Source organism: Plecotus auritus (genome assembly GCF_963455305.1).
Source record: "Plecotus auritus genome assembly, chromosome: X".
Lineage (NCBI taxonomy): Eukaryota > Metazoa > Chordata > Mammalia > Chiroptera > Vespertilionidae > Plecotus > Plecotus auritus.
In genome coordinates this window covers 47709140-47735466 of record NC_137784.1, presented here as the reverse complement: position 1 = coordinate 47735466, position 26327 = coordinate 47709140, and the positions used below count along the sequence as shown (strand labels likewise).

The 26327-nt window shown below is 40.7% G+C and overlaps 1 protein-coding gene across 1 annotated transcript in view; it reads left to right on the top strand.

Moving 5' to 3' along the window:
* Window positions 1-717: 717 nt before the first annotated feature.
* LOC308240117 (uncharacterized protein) overlaps window positions 718-26327 on the top strand; it is a gene marked incomplete at both ends in the record, with an annotated part of 32929 nt that continues 7319 nt past the window's right edge. Inside the window, one exon of the mRNA XM_080653079.1 lies at window positions 718-896. Within this exon, the coding sequence (XP_080509205.1) occupies window positions 718-896 (179 nt within the window). The remainder of the gene's footprint in view (window positions 897-26327) is intronic.

Genomic DNA, 26327 nt, shown 5'->3' with positions numbered 1-26327 from the left:
AAAAATATAGGATGTCTCCCAAAAATATATACACACTTTAACAGCTGATAGCTCAATTTTGAAAATAAACCGCATTTTAATAAACACTGCCTTTATAATTATTCAAAGTGCTTATATACATTTTTTGGGATACCCTATATCATAAAGCATACAAGGAATCTTATCACCAAAAAAGAAAATCAGAATATGTAATGGGAAAATTTAGGCCCAAGGAAATCTAATGGAGTAATTATCATTTTAGAATGTGATAATCACTTGAACTATTATGCAAAAGTGAGAATGAAATAAAAATTTTCAGGGGGAGAAAACAGAGAGCGCCAGTGAAGCAGGGCTGGAATGAGTGGCTGCAGCCGGGAGCTCCGTGAACAGAGCAAAGGAGCTTAGGAAAGCTAGTGAACTAGAAGTAGGGGAGACCAAGACTGACAGGCAGCTAAGCAGATAGACAGATGCAGGCCAGGACAAATAGACTGAGCAGGCACTGGAGGACCTCGCACTGGTTCCTCCTGCTTTCCCTTTGAAAGCCAGGATTTTGCCTTTTCTGTGGCACCTGAGAGAGAATGTTGGACTCTGCTGTCTTCAGTGCAAGCTAAGATTTCTCAGCTAGGGAAGAAAAATCAGCTCAATCCTGAGAATGAGGGGAAGCAAGCTCCCTTATACACATTCTCCTTCCCCGCTAACCATCTGATTTCCTCCTCTCCTTTCTAGAATGGTGGCTGTATGGACAGTCTGACAGAACAGAGACTGACATTTTCCAATCTGCCAGTCCCCCACCTGGAACACCACAGTGTTCTGCATTGCACCATGGCCCTGGAAGTGAAAACTATAATTATTTTGGCTGTGATTGTAGTTCTCCTGCTTGTCAATGCCATACACATATTTTTCCTAAAGAGTGTGATGTAATTAATGAATTTTTAGCAAAGAAATCAGTAAATTATGTTGAAAAAATCCAGGTAAGTATTGATTGAAAAATCTTGATAATAATTGATTTGAAGAGGTTTATAGAATTAAAATCTAAGCTATTATAACATAGAGGATAGAAGGATAAGGTTGAGAGTTATAAGATTTTTCTTTTTGTAAGGAGAGGGCCAGAAATGTTAACTATAGACTGTGTTAGAAAAATGTATAGTAACATATATATCTTTAAAATTATAAATGTAATCACTGAAAGAATATAAATCACATGCATAATTTTCAGAATCATAGGGGGAAAAATCAAATAAGCTAAAAATGGAAAAGGAGGGATAAAGAAGCAAACAAACAATGGCACAAATGAAATACAAAGTAATATTTTAAAAACAAGCCCAAAAATGTTTATAATTAATATATAAATGTAAATTAATCATAGGTGTCTATTAAACAACTCATATTGGTTATGAAAATAAAACCAGTAGTAATGTGGGTTACAAAAGACACACCTAAGACATAACCACACAAAAAGCTAACAACAAAGGGGTAGAAAAAGATACACTAGGTAAAGATATGGCAATATTAATATCAGACAAAAGATAATTCATGGTGAAAATTATTAATATAAATTAAAAGGAAGTGACTTAATAGTCTTTTATCAGCTACCTCAAAGCTATAACAAACATGAACTTGTATCCACTTCATAATATCCTAATATATAAAAAACCTGGGTCATAATGACCAATAACAACCAAGGCTCAACCAACCGGAAGTCAGTCCTGCAGCTCCTGCAGTCAGCGCTGGGTTGCCAGGGCAACCCAGCACTGACTGCTTCTGCTGCAGGCCTGGTTCCCCAGCACTGACTGCTGAGGGGTCTGTGAATCAGGGCCAGAGAGAGGCCTGAAGAGAGAATCAGGGACTGATTCATTGCCTCTGTGGCAGCTTTTGCTCAGTACTTGCTTATCTCTTTCTCTCCCAGTCTGGCTATCAGCTGCACCTCCATTTCACTCCAGGCCTCCACCAGGGCTGCTGATCAGCCCTGCCTTTCTTATCAGGCCCTGTTTATAGGCCCAGAGATGCTGAGTGGCATAGGAACCGAACAATCAGAACCAAATGTGAGTGCTATGAAGAACCAAAGGCTGCCTAGGAGGCAGAGTTTCTGATGCTGACTGGCATAGACACTGTCCAATAAGAACCAAATGTGGGTGCTGTGGGGAGCTAATGGATGCCTAGGAGGTAGAGCTTCTGACACTGACTGGCATAGAAACCAACCAATTAGAACCAAATCTGGGTGCTGTGGGGAGCCAATGGCTGCCTAGGAGGTGGAGCTTTTGATGCTGACTGGCATAGAAACTGATGAATCAGAACCAAATCTGGGGGCTGTGGGGAGCCAATGGCTGCCTAGGAGGGGGAGCTTTTGACGCTGTCTGGTATAGAAACTGACCAATCAGAACCAAATTGGCCAGCAGAGGAGGGCAGTTGGGGGCAACCTGGCTGGCAGGGGAGGGCAGTTAGGGGCGATCAGGCAGGCAGGCAGGTGAGCAATTAGGAACCAACAATCCCAGTTTGTGAGAGGGATGTCCAACTGCCGGTTTAGGCCCAATCCCACAGGGGTCCCCAATTAGAGAGGGTGCAGGCTGGGCTGAGGGAACCCCCCCCCCCCGCTCCATGCACAAATTTCGTGCACCAGGCCTCTAGTAAACTTATATAAAACAATAGTTGACCAAATTACAAGGAGAAATCAACAAATTCACAGTCATACTCAGACATTTTAATGATGATAGAACAAAACCCAAAAATAAGTATTAAAGTTGTGGAAAATTTGGACAAGTTAACATACATGGACATAAACCAGTATGGTGTATGCCAGAGGGAAGGGGTGTGGGGGGAGATAGAATAAGGTAAAGGGGGATAAATGGTGATGGAAGGAGAGTTGACCTGGAATGATAACCACACAATACAATCTACAGATGGTGTATTTTAGAATTGTACACTTGAAACATATAATTTTATTATTTAATGTCACCCTAATAAATTCAATAAAACATAAATTTAAAAACTTTATATCCTCTACAGGGTACTGATTTTGCGGGGTTGACTTTCTACTTAGCAACCTTATTTAACTCTCATCGCTTTTTAATTAGTTTATCTGTAGATTATTTTTTTATCTGGAAAATGATGTAATCTACAAATTACTACTATATTTGTTTTTTTCAATTCTAATAACTTTTGTTTATATTTTTATCTTATTGTATTGGCTATTACTTCCATCCAATACAATGTCAAATAGTAGGTGGGTAAGTGGGCATCCTTGGCATATTCCCACCTTTAAGGGGAACACTACTAAAAGTCTAATGATTCAGTGAAATGCTTGAAATAGATTTTTTTTATGGTGGGAGAGATACCCTTTGTCAACTTAGAGAAGATCCTTTATATTTCTAGTTAACTAAGAGTTTCAAAATCTTGAATGAATGTTAAATTTTATTGAATATCTTTTCTGAATTGTTTTTTTTTCTATATGATATTTATTCTTTAAAAGTTGTCTATCATATGGATAATTAACAATGTTAATGTAAGGGACATATAGGCAAACTACTGCCAACAGCTATAGAATACATCAGTATATGCCCATGTATTCAGTCATCTTTGTATTTCTGGGATAAAGCCTACTGGTCTTGATGTATTATTTTATACAATTCTAGATTGAGTTCACTATTTATTTCTCTAGTTTTTCATTTATGTTCATAAGTAGGATTGACATATAATTTTCTTGTATAATCCTTGTCAATGTTTGGTATTAAGTTTATAAATATGTTGGACATGTAGATAATCATGGTAGGGTTAATCAAATCTATTTGTCTCTTCTTTCCAAACTCCATCAAAGTAACATAAAGGAATAAAATAGGAATAAACCTGCAAAAACAAAGAGACTATAATTTGAGAGTGGTAACACAAGGGTCTTCACTAAATTATTACTTTTACAATCTAAAGCAAATATAATAAAATGTTAAGATATGACTAAGCTGGGTTGCAGGTACATACGTATCTATTATCTTTTCCTTCATAAGTTTCAGTTGTGATGAAATATTTCTTAATGTTAAAAATGCAGAAAAATTAAAGAATTTAGTTTCAGAAAGTGATATTGTTAGCTCTGATCAAAGAATTGAATCGATACCCCCTCCCCTGGGAACTGACCTTTAGGCCACTTCACAATGGACATTCTACTTGCTTAGACCAAGGGCACCTGCCTGGGTTGAGGGCTTGATCCCTAGTAAGGAGTGTGCAGGAGGCAACCAATCAATGATTCTCTCTCATCATTGATGTTTCTATCTCTCTCTCCCTCTCCCTTCCTCTTTGAAGTAAATAAATAAATAAATAAACCAATAAATCAATCAATAAATAAAGTAGCTTTGTCTCTAACAGTCTCCTTCTCTCCCTGGTGGATAGAAGCCCTGCTCCCTTTCATGGCTGTATGTTATGTGGGTCACTGTTCTCTGCTCTGGTGCTTTGGGCTGAAGAGCTCAGCCCTGGGTCTGGGCCTCACTCCTCTCCTGGAATCCTCTCCCCCCTCCCCACTTCACCCCCACCAAGATATCCCTCCTCACCCTGGGCCCGCTGCCTATGGGAGCTGGGCCAGCCTCTAATGCTACTTCACCCTTCCTACCACCCGTTGTTGTGGCCTTCCCAGAGTTCAGTCTAGTGGTGGTATTTGCCCTTCCTTGTTAAAAGTCTCCTCTTCCGCTAGTCTTCAGTTGGTAATTCAGGGTGAATGTTCCCGAATTTATTTTTATTTGCTGCTTGGTTCTCAGAAGAGGTGTAAGAAAGATCCACTTACTCTGCTGCCATTTTGAAAACCACCCATCCTTTTCTTGAGGGGAACATTCATTGAATATTTATTCTCCTTTAAGCACCACGCTGAGTAATTTAACTTGATCATCTAATTTTATCCTCTCAAAAAGCTCATATAAAGTAGGTTCTCTTATAACCCCTACTTTTCAAATGAGAAAAAGGAAGCTTAAAAGTTGCCCAAGAATACACAGCTTGGAAGAACTCATATCCACCTCCAAAGGTTCTCACTCCAAAGCCCATTCTCCTAGCACTGTGCCATAGAGTGCTTTAATTATAGTTGTTTGTATAAAAATTTTAAAAACTCATACTAAGCTTTCATTATTTTTAACCTAATAAAACTTTAGCGATTTTAGTCAATTTTACTGCTTTACTTTCAGGGGAAAATATTTTGCAAATTTATAAATGAGCTGATTTATTTGCACGCTATACAAAATAATCATATCTTAATCCTTCCCATATATAATAATAACAAGTATCAGTTATTGAGTGCTTAATTTGTAATGGGGACTTGCTACCTCCTTTATGTACATGAGCTCATATAATCTTTTCAAATGTTGTATGAGGCAGGTAATATTATAATCACCCTTTTTTTCTGCTGAGAGAAACTAAGACTTGCAGAGGTTTTGGAACTTTCCCCACGATTAGTTACCTAATAAGCAGCAGAGCCAGAACTCAAACCTAAGCCTGGCCCCAATGTCTGTGCCACCAACCTAAACTGTATTTGCCAATGTACCTCATAGAGTTTAAGGAGTATGCCAAAGCTGTGTATAGACCCTAATAGTGTGGGAAATACTATGTATTGTAAAAGAGCAACCAAGCTTTTTCTTGGCTAAGAATGATCTCTTGGGACTTTCCATGATACTGTGGAACCCCATGCAGATGGCACAATAGAAATTATCTCTTTCTGAGCCTATCCAAACATTGCTCAGAAATTAATCAAGTGGCACTGATTTTTTTCCAGATGAAAACTAAAATATTTAATTATTAAAGGCTAAAGTGAAAGCATGCTAAATAAAGATTACTTATTTTGAACTAGATATGTCCAGAGCCAAAATAATTTGAACCCTTCAAGAAGGACAAATTTTAGTATAAAATGAGCTTTTTATGAGAAAGGTTTTGTTATGACATGAAATAATTTATCTGGATGCTTTCCACCAACCTTATTGATTCTTATCAATTAAAGTAGTAGACTACAAAGCTTGGGTTTATGTAACTGATTAAATTCTTGGCTATCATTCCCTAATTCTTATTTCCAGGAAGACTCAGCAATTTATATTACAGTTGTATTTATTATTAAGGTTTTAAAATTTTTATGTATTTTAAACTTTTCAATTGCATTTTACTTTGTATTTCAATTCAATTACACTATTTTGTATTGTTTTCAGGTGTACAGCAGGCACTGATTTTTAAAATCTGTAAAATGACTTATAAATAATTTTTCTATTGAAAATGTTTTTTAATATATTTTTATTTATTCCAGAGAGGAAGGGAGAGGGAGAGAGAGAGATTCTCATCAATGATGAGAGTGTATCATTGATGGGCTTCCTCCTGCATGTCCCCCACCAGGGACCAAGCCTGCAACGTGGGCATGTGCCCAGACCAGGAATTGAACCGTGACGTCAACCACTGAGCCACGCTGGCCAGACTACTGAAAATGTTTTGTGCGTTGTTGTTTTTAAGTGTTTTTAAATGACACTAACACACAAACAACTATTTTTAAATGTGGATATGTTTATGTTGTATTTTCTTGCTTTTGCATCTTTAAACAAATAAGGTGCTTTTATTTTGCACTCTAAGAGTTTTGTTTACTTTATTTGGTATTACCTACTTACAATTTTGAAAATATGAAAAAAAAAATCAAATGGCTCCCTTAGAAATGTTGCTAGGTGTACTCTGATTTTGTTTCATGAGGATGTAATTAGCTTGTGCTTTCATAGCTCCATGGTTTTACTCTGGTGTGAAAGAGCCATTGAACTGTGAAGAAGTGTAGCATGTACATCCATGATAAAGCTGTACATAGCATGATGGTTTTAATCTCTCAGAGCTCACTTAAGTTTCCACCTTAACCTCTCCCTTAAAAGACAGGGATGATTTTTAAAAGATGATCTGAAGGTCAGTGAAGTGGAGTGAGAGAATGAGACTAGAAAAAGCATAGGGTGATCTTGGGAATGATTTTAATGAGGCAGGTTGCAAAAGGGTTGATAGCCTGCCATATGACATCAATCTTTAAGCTAAGCTTGATAAATATTCATATTAGACTATTGATGTAACATTTCTAAGATTTCTCTGGATATAAAAACTCATGGTTCTGTGATTTCTTGCTAATCAGAATCATTATTTTCTTTATGTTTGAGTGAGGCTTTCTGGCAAAATGAGATTTTAGAAAATCTATTATTGCCCAGGCAACTACAATAGTTATGACACATCCTATCTAATAAAAGAGTAATATGCAAATTAATCATCACTCTGCTACACCCACAAGCCACGCCTACCAGCCAATCAGGAGCGAATATGCAAATAAACCCAACCAAGATGGCTACTGCCACAGAGAGCAGGAGGGAGCCTTGGGTTTCCCTGGCGATGGAGGAAGCCAAGCTTTCCACCTGCCTTTGCCCGCCTTGGCCTCCACTCAAGGCTACAAAGTTTTAATGATAGGAGATACATAAACCCAAACAGAAATGGTGGCAGCCACAGAGCTGGAAAGAGCAGGAGGCTAGGGTTGCCCCCTGCAATGGAGGAAGCCAAGCTTTCCACACACCCTGGCTGGCCCAGGCCTCCGCTTAAGGCTACAAAGTTTCAATTATAGAAGATACATAAATTCCAACAGAAATGGCTGCTGCCACGGAGCAAGCAGAAGGCTTGGCTCCGCTCCAGGCTACAAAGTTTCAATTATAGAAGGTAAATAAACCCCAGATACCAGGGCCTCCGCTTGGGTCGCCAGGGGGCATGGCCAGCCTGCAAACCACCACAGACCCCTCACCCAGGCCACCCCACACCCCAAGGGAACTCCCACCCTGATCCGGGACACCCTTCAGGGCAAACCAGCTGGCCCCCACCCATGCACCAGGCCTCTATCCTATCTAATAAAAGAGTAATATGCAGATTGACATCACTCCAACACACAAGATGGCTGCCCCCATGTGGTCAAAGATCCTGCCCCCATGTGGACACATGATGGCCACCCCAAGGTGGCCAGCAGGGGAGGGCAGTTGGGAGGGACCAGGCCTGTAAGGGAGGGCAGTTGGGGGTGACCAAGCTGGCAGAGGAGGGAAGTTGGGGGCAACCAGGCCTGCAGGGAAGGGCAGTTGGGGGGGACCAGGCCTGCAGGGGAGGGCAGTTAGGGCTGACCAAGCCTGCAGGGGAGGGCAGTTAGGGGTGACCAGGCCTGCATGGGAGGGCAGTTAGGGTTAAACAGGCTGGCAGGGGAGCAGTTAGGCATCAATCATGCTGGCAGGGGAGTGGTTAGTGGGTGATCAGGCTGGCAGGCAGAAGCAGTTGGGGGCAATCAGGAAGGCAGGCAGGAGAGCAGTTGGGAGCCAGCAGTCCTGGATTGTGAGAGGGATGTCCGACTGCCCGTTTAGGCCCGATCCTACCGGGATCCACTGAGATCGGGCCTAAATGGGCAGTTGGACATCCCTCGAGGGGTCCCAGATTGGAGAGGGTGCAGGCTGGGCTGAGGGACACCCCCCATGCACGAATTTCGTGCACCGGGCCTCTAGTTATTAATAGTCATGGATAAGGTAGGGAACACAGGTGTGCTGCGCCAGCACGTCCAAGGGTGAACCTGAATGGGGGCCAGGAAGGAGTTAGAAAAGACAAACAAGAGAAGAAAGCTGGGCCTGGGTGGGATGCTGCCCTCTCTGATGGAGAGAGACAGTGCCACAGACTACAAGCCGTGTCTTTATTTTATAGCCAGATTCCACCAGTCAAAGTAAGGGCATGGTCAAGATGTTTACAACATTCTCGTGGGTTTCCATCCTACTCAATTACATGCATCTGAACTCAATCAAGCCCACATCACTAAGACACGTGGGGCCACGTGTTTGGACCATAGGTTCAAGCTTACAACTATAGCCTCTGGCTATAATTGTGCTGGGAGGGCTCTGCCCTCCAAGCTGGGACTTGCATGTGGCAATGAGAGGACTGTGCCCTCTCATTTGTCTGAGGCTTGAACCTGTCCAAACACTGTAGCCGCTTTCCACACACAGGTACATAGAGGAAGTGCTTTTTGGTGTGATTTACTAATACAGTGGTCGGCAAACTCATTAGTCAACAGAACCGTGGTTTGCCAACCACTGTACTAGTAGAAAGGATCAGTAGGATATTGTATTCACTTTCTGTTGTTAAATAAGTTAGCACACACTTGGCAGCTTAAGACTACATGTATTATTTCACAATTTCTATGGGTCAAGAATCTGGGTACAAATTAACTGCATCCTCTGCTAAGGATATTATCAAGATAAAATCAAGTCAGAGTTGTAATCTTATCTGAGACTTGGGATCCCTCTTCTAAGGTCCCTGCTTGCTGGCAAACTCACTTCCTTGCAGTTGTAGGACTAAAATCACTGTTGTTTTTTGCTGGATGTTGGCTCAGGATTGCTCTCAGCTTCCAGAAGCATACTCAGGTCTTGTCATATGAATCCCTTCATAGGCAATTAATTTAATTGGTTACTTCAAGATTGGCAAGAAAATTTTTAAATTTATTTTAATAGAAATATAATTGACATAACATTGTCTTAGTTTTAGGTGTACAAAATGATAATATATATATATATATATATATATATATATATATATATATATATATATCACAAAATGATTGCCACAATAAATTTAGTTACCATCTATCACCACACATAATTATAAATATCTTTTCTTGTTATTAGAACTTTTAAGATCTACTCTCTTATTAACTTTCAAACATACAACAGAGTCTTGTTATCTATAGTCATGATGCTATACATTACATCACCAGGACTTATTCACTGTATAAATGGAAGTTTGTACCTAATGATCACCTTTTAACTTTGAATTTTTAGGAAAGGACTACACTCGTTTTTATTTATTTTTTATTTTTTAAACTTATTTATTGTCATCTGATGTTTTAATATATTCTCTAGCAGCCTCCTCCATTTTGTTTCATGTTGAGAGAGATCAGGTAAGCTCAATTTTCCACAAATATTTGTCAGCTACTGAATCTTTAAAATTTCAGTCAGAAAGACTGAAGTTGTTGAGATGTACTTCAGACAAGTAAAAAAATAATACTCTTCCTTAATTTATCTTCCATGATTTATTCTTAAAGTTTTTAAAGGTAAAATGATCTTATTGTTTGAATTTTTAAAATGTATCTTTATTGTTCAAAGTATTACAAATGCCCCCTTTGGCCCCGTCCACCCCACACCCCTCAGGCCTTCACCGCACTATTGTCTGTGTCCATAGTTTATGCATATATGCATATAAGTTCTTTGGTTAATCTCTTACTTCCCCCCCCCCACTTATTTCTGAGATTCATCAGTCTGTTCCATACTTCCATGTCTATGGACCTATTTTGCTCATCAGTTTATTTTGTTCATTAGATTCCACATATGAGTGAGATCATGTGATACTTCTCTTTCTCTAACTGACTTATTTTACTTAGCATAATACTCTCCAGGTACATGCATGCTGTCTCAAAGGGTAAGAGGTCCTTTTTTATAGCTGCATAGTATTCCATTGTGTAAAAGTACCACAGCTTTTTATTTTTATTAACTGCAGAGAGGAAGGGAGAGAGAGATAGAAACATCAATGATGAGAGAGAATCATTTATCAGTCGCCTCCTGGAAGCCCCCTACTGGAGATCAAGCCTGCAACCTGGGCATGTGCCCTTGACTGGAATTGAACCTGGGACCTTTCAACCTGCAGGCCGACACTCTATCCACCGAGCCAAAACAGCTAGGGCTACCAAAGCTTTTTTATCCACTCATCTACTGAAGGGCACTTGGGCTGTTTCCAGATCTTAGCCATTGTAAATAATGCTGCTATGAACATAGGTGTGTATATATTCTTTCTGACTGGTGTATTGGGATTCTTAGGATATATTCCTAGAAGTAGGATGACTGGGACAAATGGCAGTCCCACACTGTTTTTTTTCCATAATGGATGCATTCCCATGAACAGGCATATAGATCAACGGAACAGAACAGAGAACCCAGAAATTGACCCAAGACATTAAGCTCAATTAATATTTGACAAAGTAGGGAAGAGCATACAATGCAGTAAAGACAGTCTCTTCAATAAATGTTGGTGGGAAACCTGGACAGGTACATGCAAAAAGACAAAACTAGGCCACCAACTTAAGCCATACACAAGAATGAACTCAAATGGATAAAAGACTTACATGTAAGTTGTGAAACCATAAAAATCCTAGAAGAAAACATAAGCAGCAAAATACCAGACATCTCACGGAGCAAAATTTTCACCGATACATAGCCCAGGGCAAGAGAAAAAAAGGAAACATAAACAAATGGAACTCCATCAAACTAAAAAGCTTCTGCACAGCAAAAGAAAATAGCATAAAAATGAAAAGGGAACGCATTGTATGGGAGAACATATTTTCCAATGATACATCTGCTAAGGGCTTAATTTTCAAAATATATAAAGTATGCATATAATTCAACAAAACAAAGACAACCCAATTAAAAAATGGGCAGAGGACCTAAATAGACACTTCGCCAAAGAGGACGTACAGATGGCCAAGACACATTAAAAAATGCTCCATGTCACTAATCACCAGAGAGATGTAAATTTAAATGACAATGAGAATTATCTGTCCCTATCCATGTGGTTTTATAGCTGGGCTCTATTTTTTTTTTCATTTTTTAAATAAATCTTTATTGTTCAGATTATTACAATTGTTCCTCTTTTTTCCCCCTATAGCTCCCCTCCACCCGGTTCCCACCCCACCCTCTGCCCTTACCACCCCCCACTCTCCTCATCCATAGGTGTACGATTTTTGTCCAGTCTCTTCCCGCAACCCCCATACCTCTTTCCCCCCAAGAATTGTCAGTCCACTCCCTTTCTATGCCCCTGATTCTATTACATTCACCAGTTTATTCTATTCATCATATTTTTTATTCACTTGATTTTTAGATTCACTTGTTGATACATATGTATTTGTTGTTCATAATTTTTATATTTACCTTTTTCTTCTTCTTCCTCTTCTGAAAGAATACCTTTCAGCATTTCATATAATACTGGTTTAGTGGTGATGAACTCCTTTAGCTTTTACTTATCTGTGAAGCTCTATATCTGCCCTTCAATTCTGAATGATAGCTTTGCTGGGTAGAGTAATCTTGGTTGTAGTTTCTTGCTATTCATCACTTTGAATATTTCTTGCCACTCCCGTCTGGCCTGCATAGTTTCTTTTGAGAAATCAGCTGACAATCGTATGGGTGCTCCCTTGTAGGTAACTAACTGTTTTTCTCTTGCTGCTTTTAATATTCTCTCTTTGTCTTTTGCTCTTGGCATTTTAATTATGATGTGTCTTGGTGTGGTCCTCTTTGGATTCCTTTTGTTTGGGGTTCTGTGTGCTTCCTGGACTTGTAAGTCTATTTCTTTCACCAGGTGGGGGAAGTTTTCGGTCAATATTTCTTCAAATAGGTTTTCAGTATCTTGCTCTCTCTCTTCTTCTGGCACTCCATAATTCTGATGTTGGTACACTTGAAGTTGTCCCAGAGGCTTCTTACACTATCTTCATATTTTTGGATTCTTTTTTCTTTTTGCTTTACCGGTTGGTGTTTTTGCTTCTTTGTATTTCAAATCTTTGACTTGATTCTTGCAATCCTCTAGTCTGCTGTTGGATCTCTGTATATTATTTTTTATTTCAGTCAGTGTATGCTTAATTTCTAGTTGGTCATTTTTCACATTCTCGAGGGTCTTGCTAAATTTATTGGCCTTTTCTAGAAAATTATTGAAAAACCTTAGTACCGTGGTTTTGAACTCTATATCCAGTCATTTGCTCTCCTCCATTTCTTTCATTTTGGCTGCTTCCCTGAGTTGATAGAGTGGCTTTGTGTACTAGGTATCCTATAGGGCCCAGCGGCTCAGCCTCCCCAGTTACCTGAGGTGGACACTCTTGGTGCACCCCTTTGTGGGCTGTGTGCACAGTCTTATTGTAGTTAAGCCTTGATTGTTGTTGGTATCACTGGGAGGAATTGACCTCCAGGCCAATTGGCTGTGAGGATCAGCTGTGTCTAAGCTGGGAGAACTTCTGTGCTTGAGACACCCTTATGAGACAAGACTTGCAAAAGCCTCTGCACTCAGCTTGGATGGGGCGGGGTCTCAGGGTGGAGCAGACTGTCTTGGCTTCCCATCAGCCCTGCCCTAAGAGGCCCCTGCGTCTCAGTGTCTCATGGTAATCGCTGCAAGCACCTCTGAGAGAAAGCCGCCCTCGAGTTTTGCCTGCTGACAGACAATTCAGTTTCTACCTGAATGAGTCTGGGTCCCCAGAGTCTCGCCCGGAACTGGAGTTCAGAGCAGTTGGGAGCTTTTGTCTCCTTCCTGATTGAGAAAGCCAGCTGTGTACTCAGTTGCCCACCCTCTCCGTGTACACGCCTCCGTACTTCTGCCTTACGCAGCTCCTGTGAGTCTCAGTATGCTTTTCTCTTTCCTTCTAATTGTAGAATTTCCACTCAGCCAGCCTTTCTGTGGTTCTGGATGATGTCTGTTTTGTCTTTTAGTTGTAGTTTTGAAATTGCTGTGTGAGGCAGCAGTTTAGGTGTTTACCTAGGCCACCATCTTGGTTTCTCCCGGGCTCTATTTTTGACAAAGGAGCCAGAAACACACAATGGAGTGACAATAGTTTCTTCCATAAATGGTGCTAGGAAAACAAGAAAGCCCCATGCAAAAGAATGAAACTAAATTGCAGTTTGTCTCCATGTACAAAAATTAATTTAAAATGGATCAAAGACCTAAATATAAGACCTGAAAAAATAAATTACTTAGAAGAAAATATAGGCACCAAATTTGTGGCCCTTGGTCATAGAGAACATTTTATGAACTTGACTCCAAAGGTAAGGGAAGTAAAGACAAAATAAATGAATGGGGCTATATCAAACTGAGGTTTAGTTTCCAAAATATATAAAGAACTCATAAAACTCAACCCCAAGCAAATAAACAACCCAATCAAGTGGATAGAGGACATGAAAAATACAATTCTCCCAAAAAGACATATGAACAGCCAATAGATATATGAAAAGACGTTCAACCTCACTAGCAGTTAGGGAAATGCAAATCAAAACTACAATGAGATACCACCTCACACCTGTTAGAGTGGCTATTATTAATAAGACAAGCAATAACAAGTGTTGGAAAGGTTGTAGAAAAAGGGGAACCCTCATTTATTGCTGGTGGGAATGTAGACTGTATAACCACTATGGAAAGCAGTCTAGCGATTCCTCAAAAAATTAAGAATAGAGCTACCATATGACACAGCAATCACTCTCCTTGATATATACTCCCCCAAACTCAAAAACACATGTTTGCAAATACATATGTCTCTCAGTGTTCATTGCAGCATTATTCACAGTGGCCAGGACATGGAAACAACCAAAGTGTCTGGCAATAAAGGACTGGATAAAGATATGGTACATATACAGAGTGGAATACTACTCAGTCATAAGAAAGGATGAAATACTGCCATTTGCAACAACATGGATGGACCTTGAAAATATTATGCTAAACGAAGTAAGTCAGTCAGAAAAAGCTAAGAAGCATATGATTTCACTCATATGTGGGATATAAAATTGAAACTCAGGAACACAAACAGCAGTTGGTGGTAGCCAGAAGGAAGAGGGTGGAGGGTGAAGGGGTCCCAATATATGGTGATGGGAGAAGATTTGACTTTGGGTGGTAGGCACACAGTGCAATATACAGACAGCCTATATAAAAAAGCCTAATATACAAATGGACCAAACAGAGAAACGACTGGTCACTATGATGTGCACTGACCACCAGGGGGCAGATGCTCAATGCAGGAGCTGCACCCAGGCCGCAGGCCCCAGGCCAGCCAAGGCGGGTGCCAGTGGGGGCTCCTTATTGCCCCACCGGGTGCCCCACAGAGGGAGGTGACCAGTTGCAGCAGTAGGGGCAGAGCAGGCTGGCAAGCAGGCGGCAGGGTGATCAGGGTTGGGGTGAGTGGGCTGTGCCAGGCCGGCCAAGGTAGGTGTCAGTGTGGGGGGGACCCGATTGCCCCACTAGTTGTCTCACAGATCAGCCCTGATTGCTGGCCAGGCCTAGGGTCCCTACTCATGCATGAATTTTGTGCATTGGGCCTCTAGTTGTAACATAAAAACCCACATCTGAGCGTGTACAATCATATTAGCCAATGTCACCTAAAAAATTTAATTAACAAAATAAAACAACAATGAGATTCCACCTCACACTTGACAGAATGGCTATCATCAATAAGTCAACGAACAATAAGTGCTGGCAAGGATGCGGAGAGAATGGAACTCTAGACCCTCTTTTAAAGGGCTTACCTGATTAGGTGAGACCCAGTATGGATAATCTCCCTTTTGATTAACTTAAAGTCAACTGATTAGGGGCTTTAATTACTTCTACCAATTCCTCCATCTTTTCCATATAACATAACCAAATAAAGGGAGTGATACCACCATATTAACAAATTCTGCCCACATTCAAAGGGGAAAGATTACATAGGGCATGTACACTAGGGAACAGGAATATTAGGGGTTGTCTTAGAATTTTACCTATGATTAAGCTGTTAATGAAAACATGTCCATACAAAAACATGTGCATCAATGCTCATATTGGCATTATTCATAATAACAAAAACAAAAAAAAAGGAAACTACCCAAATGTTCATCAGCTAGTGACTGGATAAACAAAATGTGGTATATCCATAAAATGAAATATTATTTAGCCATACAAAGGGATAAAGTATTGGTACATGTTACAACACAGATGGACCTTGAAAACATACTAAGCATGGCAAGTGAACAAATCCAAAAGGCCATATATTGCATGGTTCCTTTGATATGAAATGTGTAGAATAAGCACTTCTATAAGAGAATGTAAATTAGTGATTGCCTTAAACTGGGGTAAATGGTGGAGTGGCTGCTTTTGGGTATGGGGTTTTCTTTCTGGGATGATAAAGCTTAAAAAAATTGATTGTGCTGATTGGAGCAAAATTCTACAAATAAGCTAAAAGCCATTAAATTGTACACTTTATAATTCAAATATTTTATGGCATTGCCCTGGCCAGTATGTCTCAGTTGGTTGAGCATCATCACTGGAACATGCCCAGGTTGTGGAATTGGTCCCCAATCACAGGGCATGCGGGAGGCAGCTGAACAATGTTTCTTTCTCTCATCAATGTCTCTCTCTCCCTCTCCCTTTCTCTATCTTTTTAAAAAAAATTTCTAATTGATTAAGGTACTACATATGTGTCCTTATTCCCCCATTACACCCCATCTCCCATTCATGCCCTTACCCCCCTGTTATCTGTGTACATCAGTTAGGCTTATATGCATGCATATAAGTCCTTTGGTTGATCTCTCCCCCTTACCCCCACCCTCCCCTACCTTCCCTGAGGTTTGACGATCTGATCGATGTTTCTCTGTCTCTGGATCTGTTTTTGTTCATCAGTTTATGTTGTTCATTATATTCTGTAAATGAGTGAGATCATGTGATATTTATCTTTCTCTACCTGGCTTATTTCACTTAGCATAATGATCTCCATCTCCATCCATGTTGTTGCAAATGGTAAGAACTTCTTTTTTACTGCACTGTAGTATTCCATTGTGTAGATGTACCACAGTTTTTTAATCCACTCATCTGCTGATGGGCGCTTAGGCTGTTTCCAAATCTTAGCTATGGTGAGTTGTGCTGCTATGAACATAGGGCTGCATATATCCTTTCTGGATTGTATTTCTAGGTTCTTGGGATATATTCGTAGAAGTGGGATTACTGGGTCAAATGGGAGTTCCATTTTTAGTTTTCTGAGGACACTCCATACTGTTCTCCACAGTGGATGCACCAGTCTGCATTCCCACGAGCAGTGCACGAGGGTTCCTTTTTCTCCACATCCTCTACAGCACTTGTTATTTGTTGATTTGTTGATGATAGCCATTCTGACAGGTGTGAGATGGTACCGCATTGTTGTTTTGATTTGCATCTCTCTGATGATTAGTGACTTTGAGCAGGTTTTCATGTCTCTTGGCCTTCCTTCTGTCTTCTTTAGAAAAGTATCTCTTTAGGTCAGTTGCCCATTTTTTGATTGGGTTGTTTATCTTCCTTTTGTTGAGCTGTATGAGTTCCCTGTAAATATTGGAGATTAAACCCTTACCATTGATATCAATGGCTAATATGTTCTCCCATACAGTGGGCTTTCTTGTTGTTTTGTTGATGGTTTCATTTGCTGTGCAAAAGCAGTTTATTTTGATGTAGTCCAAGTTGTTTATTTTCTCTTTAGTTTCCATTGCCCTAGGAGCAGTATCAGTGAACAAATTGCTTCGGCATATGTCTGAGATTTCGCTGCCTGTGGATTCCTCTGGTATTTTTATGGTTTCTCATGATATGTTTAAGTCTTTGATCCATTTTGAGTTTATTTTTGTGTATGGTGTAAGTTGGTGGTCTAGTTTCATTTTTTTGCATGTATCTGTCCAATTTTCCCAACACCATTTATTGAAGAGACTGTCTTGACTCTATTGTATGTTTATGCCTCCTTTGTCAAATATTAATTGAGCATAATGATTTGGATCGATTTCTGGGTTCTCTATTCTATTCCATTGATCTATATGTCTGTGCTTGTGCCAGTACCAGGCTGTTTTAAGAACAGTGGCTTTGTAATACAGCTTGATATCTGTTATTGAGATCCCACCTACTTTGTTCTTCTTTCTCAGGATTGCTGTAGCTATTCGGGGTCTTTTTTTTATTCCAAATTAATTTTTGGAGAGTTCTTTTTAGGTCTGTGAAATATGCTGTTGGTATTTTAATGGGAAGTGCATTAAATTTATAGATTGCTTTGGGTAGTATGGACATTTTGATGATGTTGATTCTACCAATCCATGAACACAGTATGTTCTTCCATGTGTTTATGTCTTCCTCTATCTCTTTTTTCAGTGTCCTGTAGTTTTCCACTTATAGGTATTTTACTTCCTTAGTTAAGTTTATTCCTAGGTATCTTAATTTTTTTGGTGCAATGGTAAATGGTGTTGCTTTTTTAGTTTCTCTTTTTGTAAGTTCATTATTCGTGTATAGAAATGCCATAGATTTCTTGGCATTTATTTTGTATCCTGCTACATTGCTAAATTCATTTATTAAGTCTAATAGTTTTTTGATGGAGTCTTTAGGATTTTTTTTGTACAGTATCATGTCATCTGCAAATAAGGACAGTTTTACTTCTTCTTTTCCAATTTGTATGCCTTTTATTTCTTCTTGTCTGATCGCAATGCCTAGTACTTCCAGCACTATGTCGAACAGGAGTGGTGAGAGTGGGCATCCCTGTCTTGTTCCTGTTCTTAGGGGAAATGGTTTTAGTTTTTGCCCATTAAGTATGATGTTGGCTGTGGGTTTGTCATATATGGCTTTTATTTATTTTTATTTTTTATTATTATTATTATTATTTTAAATATATTTTATTGATTTTAGAGAAGAAGGAAGAGGGAGAGAGAGAGAAACATCAATGATGAGAGAGAATCATTGATTGGCTGTCTCCTGCACGCCCCCTACTGGGGACCGAGCCAGCAACCCAGACATGTGCCCTTGGCCGGAATTGAACCTGGGACCCTTCAGTCTGCAGGCCGACGCTCTATCCACTGAGCCAAACCAGCTAGGACCATATATGCCTTTTATTATGTTGAGGTATGATCCTTCTATTCTCACCTTGCTGAGATTTTTATCAAGAAAGGGTGTTGGATTTTGTCAAATGCTTTTTCTGCATCAATTGATATGACTATGTGATTTTTATCTCTCATTTTGTTTATGTGATGTATCACGTTTATTAATTTGTGGATATTGTACCATCCTTTCATTCCTGGGATAAATCCTATTTGGTAATGGTGTATGATCTTTCTGATGTACTCCTGGATCTGATTTGCTAGAATTTTGTTGAGGATTTTGGCATCTATGTTTATGAGGGATATTGGCCTGTAATTCTCTTTCATTGTGTTGTCTTTATCTAGTTTTAGTATTAGGGTGATGCTGGCTTCATAGAAGGAGCTTGGAAGTGTTCCTTCCTCTTGAATTTTTTTGGAATAGTCTGAGGAGGATAGGTTCAATTCTTCCTTGAATGTTTGGTAAAACTCCCCTGTGACCCTGGGTTTTTGTTTGCTGGAAGCTTTTTGATGACTGCTTCAATTTCTTCCTTAGTTATTGGCCTATTGAGATGTTTATATTCTTCCTGATTGAGTTTTGGAAAGTTGCATTTTTCTAGGAATATGTCCATTTCCTCCATGTTGTCCAGTTTGTTGGAGTAGAGTTGTTCATCGTATTTTTTAACAATCCTTTGTATTTCTGTGAGTTCTGTTGTTATTTCACCTCTTTCATTTCTGATTTTGTTTATTTGGGTCCTCTCTCTTTGCTTCTTGGTGAGCCTGGCTAGTGGTTCATCAATCTTGTTTATCCTTTCAAAGAACCAGCTCTTGGTTTTGTTGATCTTTTGTATTTTTTTTTTTTTTGGTCTCTATGTCGTTTATCTCTGCTCTGATCTTTATTATTTCCTTCCTTCTGCTTACACTGGGCTTTTCTTGTTGTTCTCTTTCTAACACTTTTAGTTGTATGGTTAGGTAATTTATCCAGGTAGTTATTAATTTCTTCTTTGATCTCATTGATAACACAATCATTGTTTAATAGCATGCTATTCAGCTTCCAAGTGTTTCAATTTTTTGGAATGTTTTTATTGTAGTTTATTTCTAATATTATGCCATTGTGGTCTGAGAAAATGCTTGATATGATTTCAATCTTTTTGAGTTTGGGGAGACTTTGCTTGTGACCCAATATCTGATCTATTTTTTAAAATGTCCCTTGTGCACTTGAGAAGAACGTATATTCCGTGGCTTTAGGGTGAAATGTTCTGAAGTTGTTAATTAGGTCCATCTGATCTAGTGAGTCATTTAGAATTGCTGTTTCTTTGCTGATTTTTTGTCTAGAGGCTTTATCCAGTGATGTCAGTGGTGTATTAAAGTCCCCTGCTATGATTGTATTGTTGTCTATGTCTCCCTTGATATCTTCCAGGAGGTTTTTTTTTTAATGTATTTGGGTGCTCCTGCATTGGGTGCATATATGTTTACCAGGGTTATATCCTCTGGTTGTATAGATCCCTTTATTATTATGAAGTGGTCTTCCGTATCTCTTCTTATGGCCTTTATTTTTAGGTCTATTTTGTCAGATATAAGTACTGCTACCCCAGCTTTTTTTTTTTATTATTTCCATTTGCCTGAATGATGTTTTTCCATCCCTTCACTTTCTGTCTGTCTGTGTGAGTCCCTTTTTCTGAGGTGGGTCTCTTGTAGACAGCATATATATGGGTTGTGTTTTTTTTTAACCATTCAGCCACTCGATGTCTTTTGATTCGAGCATTTAGTCCATTTAAGTGTAAATTTATTATTGAAAGGTACTTGTTTGTAGCCATTTTCATTTTTTTGCATCAGTGTTCCTTCTTACCTTTTTATTTCTTCTTTTTACACCAGTCCCTTTAGCATTTCTTGCATTGATGGCTTGGTAATGATATACTCCTTTAGGGTTTTTTTTTTTTTTTTTTTTGTCTGTGAAGCTCCTTATTTCCCCTTCAATTTTTAATGATAGCCTTGCTGGACAGAGTATTCTTAGATTCAGTTCCTTGTTGTGCATCACTTTGTAATTGTCCTTCCATTCTTTTCTGGCCTGATGTGTTTCTGTTGAGAAATCATTTGATAATGTAATGGGAGCTCCCTTGTATGTATCTTTCTGTCTCTCTCTTGCAGCCTTTAAGATTCTCTCTTTGTCCTGAATATTTGCCATCGTAATTATGATGTGTCTTGGTGTGGGTCTTTTGGGGTTCATCCTGTTTGGGACTCTCTGTGCTTGTGCGACTTCTTTCCTCACTACATCAGGGAAGTTTTCTGACATTATTTCTTCAAATAGATCTTCTCACCCTTGTTCCTCTTCCTGTTGTTCTGGCACCCCTATCATTCATATGTTGCTTCATTTTATTATTGTCCCATAGCTCTCTTAGGCTCTCCTCCTGTCTTTTAATTTTTTTCTCCAGTTGCAATTTAGTTTGGATGTGTTTTGCTTCCCTGTCTTCTAATTCGCTAATTCGGTCCTCCGCTTCTCCTAGTCTGCTGTTGAAACTTTCTATGGTGTTTTTTTATTGCAGCTATATCACTCTTCATTTCTTCTTGATTCTTACATAAGTTGTTGATTTTTTAATCCATTTCTTCTTGATTCTTACATAAGTTGTTGATTTTTTCCTACATCTGGTTTATAAAGTGTATTCTGAATTCTTTTTCTGACATATTGCATGCCTCTGTTTCACTTAGCTGCTTTTCTGGTAATTCCTCCTTTTCTTTTCTTTGGGGGTATCTTTGTCTACCCATTTTTGGTCTCACCAACTGATCTAGATGTTGAGTCATGCAGAGGCTGCTCCTTGGGTTGCAGTGGCTTCTCGGGCTGTGGTTGCTCCTCGGGGAGTCACGGTAGCAGCTGCTTCTCAGTTGGCAGCAGCTCCCCTGGTGGGTGCTGTTTGTAGCAGTGGTTTCTCCTCTCGCTGGTGGGGTGGGCTGCTCGTATAGCTTCTGTTCCTTGGTTGGGTGTGGGCTGATTATGAGGTTGCTGCTCCTCAGATGGGGATTGGTTGCTCGTGTCCACGGCTCCTTGTACGGGGGCCAGCTGCTCACGTGGATGCTGCTCCTCGGACAGGGGCAGACTGCTGGTGTGGCTGCTGCTCTTTAGATGGGGGCTGGCTGCGTGCTGCTGCTGTTCCTCAGATGGGGCGGGCTGCTCATGATGCTGCCGCTCCTTGGACAAGGGCAGGTTTCTTGCAGGGATTCTGCTCCTTGTACAGGTGCGGGTTGCTCGTGCAGCTGCTTCTCTTTGTATGGGGGTGGTCTGCTCATGTGGCTGCTGCTCCTCAGGTGGGAGTGAGATGCTCGTGTTGTTGCTGCTCCTTGGACAGGGATGGGCCGCTCACCTGGCTCCTTCTTGTTGGACAGGTGCAGGCTGTGTGTGGGAGCAGTGCGGATTGCACAGGGCTGCTGCTCCTTGGACATGGGTTGTCTTCTTGTGTGGCTGCTGCTCCTCAGATGGGAGAAGGCTGCTCTTGTGGCTGCTGCTCCTCAGAAGGGGGCTGGCTGCTCACACAGCTGCTGCTCCTCAGATGGGTGCAGGTGGCTCACACAGCTGCTGCTCCTCGAATGGGGGCAGGTGGTTTGTGCGGCTGCTGCTCCTTGGAAGGGGGCTGGCTGCTTGTGTGGCTGCTCATGTGGTTGCTACTCCTTGGATGGGCGAAGGTTGCTTGCACAGCTGCTGCTCTTTGGACAGGTGCAGTGTGTGGGCTGTGTGCAGTTGCTGCTTCTCGGACGGGGGCCTGTTGTGTGGGGCTGCCGCTCCTCAGTCGTGGGTGGCCTGCTTGAGCTGCTGCTGCTCCTCGGATGGTGTGAGCTGCTCGAGTGGTTGCTGCTCCTTAGATGGGGGAACTGGCTGCTCACACAGCTGCTGCTCCTTGGACAGGGGCAGGCCATGTGAAGCTCTTAAGCCTGGGGCGGGTTGCTCCCAGGCCTGCTGCTCCTTGGACAGGAGCAGGCTGCTCACGTTTCTGCTGTTCACGTGGTTGCAGTGCCCTAGGCTAAAGTGTTGGGCTGGTCAGAGGGGAGCATGCTTCAGAATTCACAGGAGCCTGCGCCCGGGGTGGCTGGAGCCTCGTTGACCATGGGATCACAGCCTAGGTAGCAGGTCCCTGGCAGGGGTGGCTGTAGAGTCCCAGGTGTTATCTGAGGGCACTCTGGGTGGAGTTGAGTCTGGGCACACAGTTACAGCAGCTCTCCCCTTCAAAAAGGCTAGGCCTCTGAGGACAAGCTGGCCTCCTTGTACTGTTTGCAATGGTAGATGAAGCTGCCTGATTAGGCTAGCCTGATTAGCCTGCCCCTGAAGGTCCTGAGGGATATAACTGTGCCTCATTCACACACACACACACACACACACACACACACACACACGCACACCTCACCTGACCACACACTCCTCTTTTACTCCCTCCCTCACTCATGCTCTTTCCCTCACTGCCACATTCTTCCTGCCTCTGTAGTTGAGTCTGGGGTGTTAACCCATTCGTGGATGGAGTTTCCTCTCCAGGTGTCTGGTTATTTGGCTTGCTCTCAAGCCCCTTGGCCAGACAGGATAAAATTAACCTCAACAAGACACAACACAAAGGAAATTAAGCACAAATGTACTCACATCACCAATGACCCTAATATAAGTGACCACCTGAGAAAAGAGAGTTAGGGGAGAGAAAAGAGAGCACAAATGATATCGAAGAAAGAGAAAAAGATAAGAGATAAAAGACAAAGGAAGAAAAAGGAGAATATATATGTATATATGGGGGGTAAGACACCACAGAACCAATAGATAAACCAAAAAAAATACAGCCAAAACGGGTTTGGCTTGGTGGATAGAGCGTCGGCCTGTGGACTGAAAGGTCTCAGGTTCGATTCCAGTCAAGGGCACGTACCTTGGTTGCGGGCACATCCCTGGTGGGAGGTGTGCAGGAGGCAGCTGATCGATGTTTCTCTCATTGATGTTTCTAGCTCTCTATCCCTCTCCCTTCCTCTATGTAAAAAATCAATAAAATATATTTTTAAAAAAATACAAACACCCAGCAAAGTGGGTTGGGGCAGAATCTGTAGAGGCTGAGCTTATATACTGAAAATAAGATTAAGAATTGGATGAATATGGGGAGGACCTCAATTTCATTTTGAGGAAGTAGAAAGGGAATAAGTGGATAAGAAGAAAGAGAATGGGAAGAAAATAATAATAATAAATTTACCAAAAAAATTGATTTCAAAAATGGTATAAAAAATTAAAAATAGCAAATAAAAAATAGTGATGGAAAAATAATGCGAATAGAAAATAAAGCAACAAACAAAACCAAGAAAACAACGAAGAAAAGAAGAAAAAAAAGAAAAAAAGAGATAATAAAAAAATAAAAATAAAAGTGAAAAAAGTGAAGTGTTGTTCCTTTGGCTGGCTTATGATCCCAGTTGTCTGTACTGTACTGTTTCTCAGTTTCCTGTTGCTGGGGCTGAAGATTTCTTTTTAGGCCAGTTCCTGTGACCTCTCAGGGAGTAATTAGATTCCTTTGTATTATTCAGGGTGGGATCTGGGTGTGGCTGTATTGGTTGCCTGGAGATTGGAGGGAGGGGCTATCTCTCAGGAGAAAATGGCGACCGGGGCTCAGGTATGACTCAGCACCAGACTTGCTACCACCTCTCCTGGACTGCCCACTCTCCCCAGATTCCACAAGTCCACACCTTCTCCCGCACTTCAGCCATGTGTAAGTGTCTGTATCCGAAAGTCCTACGAACTAGGTTCAGTGAAGAAAGGCACAGACCCCAGAGCAGGGAAGGACTGCATCCCTGCAAGCTCCTCTCTTGCTGGCACTGCGCGGTCCAGCCAGCCCTTCAGGGTTACCTCTGAGCTCAGATCCAAAATCCAGAATCCAAGGTCCAAAATCCCCTACCTCCTGCAGTCCTGTGGACCCCCCCCCTTTTTTTTTTTTTTTACAGTCAAACGCTTTGCCTGTCCTCAGGGATGTGGCTTGGCGCCGTGTGGTTTCTCCCTGACCCTCTGGGCACAGAGGTCCGGCAAACTCTCTTCCCTAGATCCTTGATTTCACCTTTCTCCAGGGGACCTCTGCCCTTCCCGGTGGCAAACTGTCTCACCAGCTGAGTCTCCTTCGCCAATTTGGGCTGAATTCCACTCGTTTCAGCCGCTCACTCTATTTGCTCCAGGACAAGGCTCAGGACACGTCCATCTATTCCACTGCCATTTTGTCTCTCTGAAGATGCTCTTGTCCCTTTCTCTATCTCTTAAAAAATCCATAAAAACATTTATTATTATTTTTCTTTATTAATTAAGGTATTACATATGTGTCCTTATCTCCCCATTGCCCCCCCCACTCCCCCACTCATGCACTCACCCCTCTGGTGTTTGTGTCCATTGGTTAGGCTTATATGCATGCATACAATTCCTTTGGTTGATCTCTCCCCCTTACCCCCACCATCCCCTACCTTCCCTCTGAGGTTTGACGATGCTTCTCTGTCTCTGGATCGATGCTTCTCTGTCTCTGGATCTGTTTTTGTTCATCAGTTTATGCTGTTCATTATATTCCACAAATGAGTGAGATCTTGTTATATTTATCTTTCTCTGACTGACTTATTTCACTTGGCATAATGATTTCCAGGACCACCCATGCTGTTGCAAATGGTAGGAGTTCCTTCCTCTTTACAGCAGCATAGTATTCCATTATGTAGATGTGCCACCATTTTTTAATTGACTCATCTGCTGATGGGCACTTAGACTGTTTCCAAATCTTAGCTATGGTAAATTGTGCTTATATGAACATAGGGGTGCACATATGCTTTCTGATTGGTGTTTCTAGTTTCTTGGGATATATTCTTAGAAGTGGGATCACTTGGTCAAATGGGAGTTCCACTTTAGTTTTTTGAGGAAACTCCATACTGTTCTCCACAGTGGCTGCCCCCATGTGGTAGGCTTTCCCACCAGCAGTGAATGAGGGTTCCTTTTCTCTGCATCCTCACCAGCACTTGTCATTTGTTGATTTATTGATGATAGCCATTCTGACAGGTGTGAGATGGTACCTCATTGTCGTTTTGATTTGCATCTCTTGGATGATTAGTGACTTCGAGCATGTTTTTATATGTCTCTTGGCCTTCCTTATGTCCCATAAAAACATTTTTAAAAGAGAGAAAGTTGTACAACTTTCTAACTTTGAAATTCAGTAATTCGGTGTCCTCATCCTTAAGTGGATATAATGCCTACTTCTCATGGCTGCTGTGAGAATCAGATGAAATAATTATGGGGAATTGTTTTTGTAAACTAAAAGTGCTATATAAATCTTTAAAATTATTACATAGTCTGTAATTTTGCAATCCAGGCAAGATAAACAATTCTTTTTTCAGTCTCTCTTCATAATAGTACTCAATATATTAATTCTGATAACTGTGTAACAATTTTATATTTTCAAACCTAAGTTTTTATTACCCTAGTATATATATTTCCCTTAACTCTTAACAGAAATGGAGAACAGTTGGTGAATAGTATCTATCCTTTCATCTACTTTAAGTCTTTTAAATTTTGCCAGTCTTCTCACCCACACCAATAAGCTGATTCAGTGTCAAAATTGAACAAGCACAATTTCTATAACCTTTACTCATAAATTCTCATAAATTAAAATATGATTACTCCTTGTCTAAATCCTTTATATGTGTGATATAAACAAGAGATTGAGGCTTAAAAGTAAATATGCCTTGAGGTATATATATATAAAAAAACAATATTTAAAGCAAAGTTCAAGG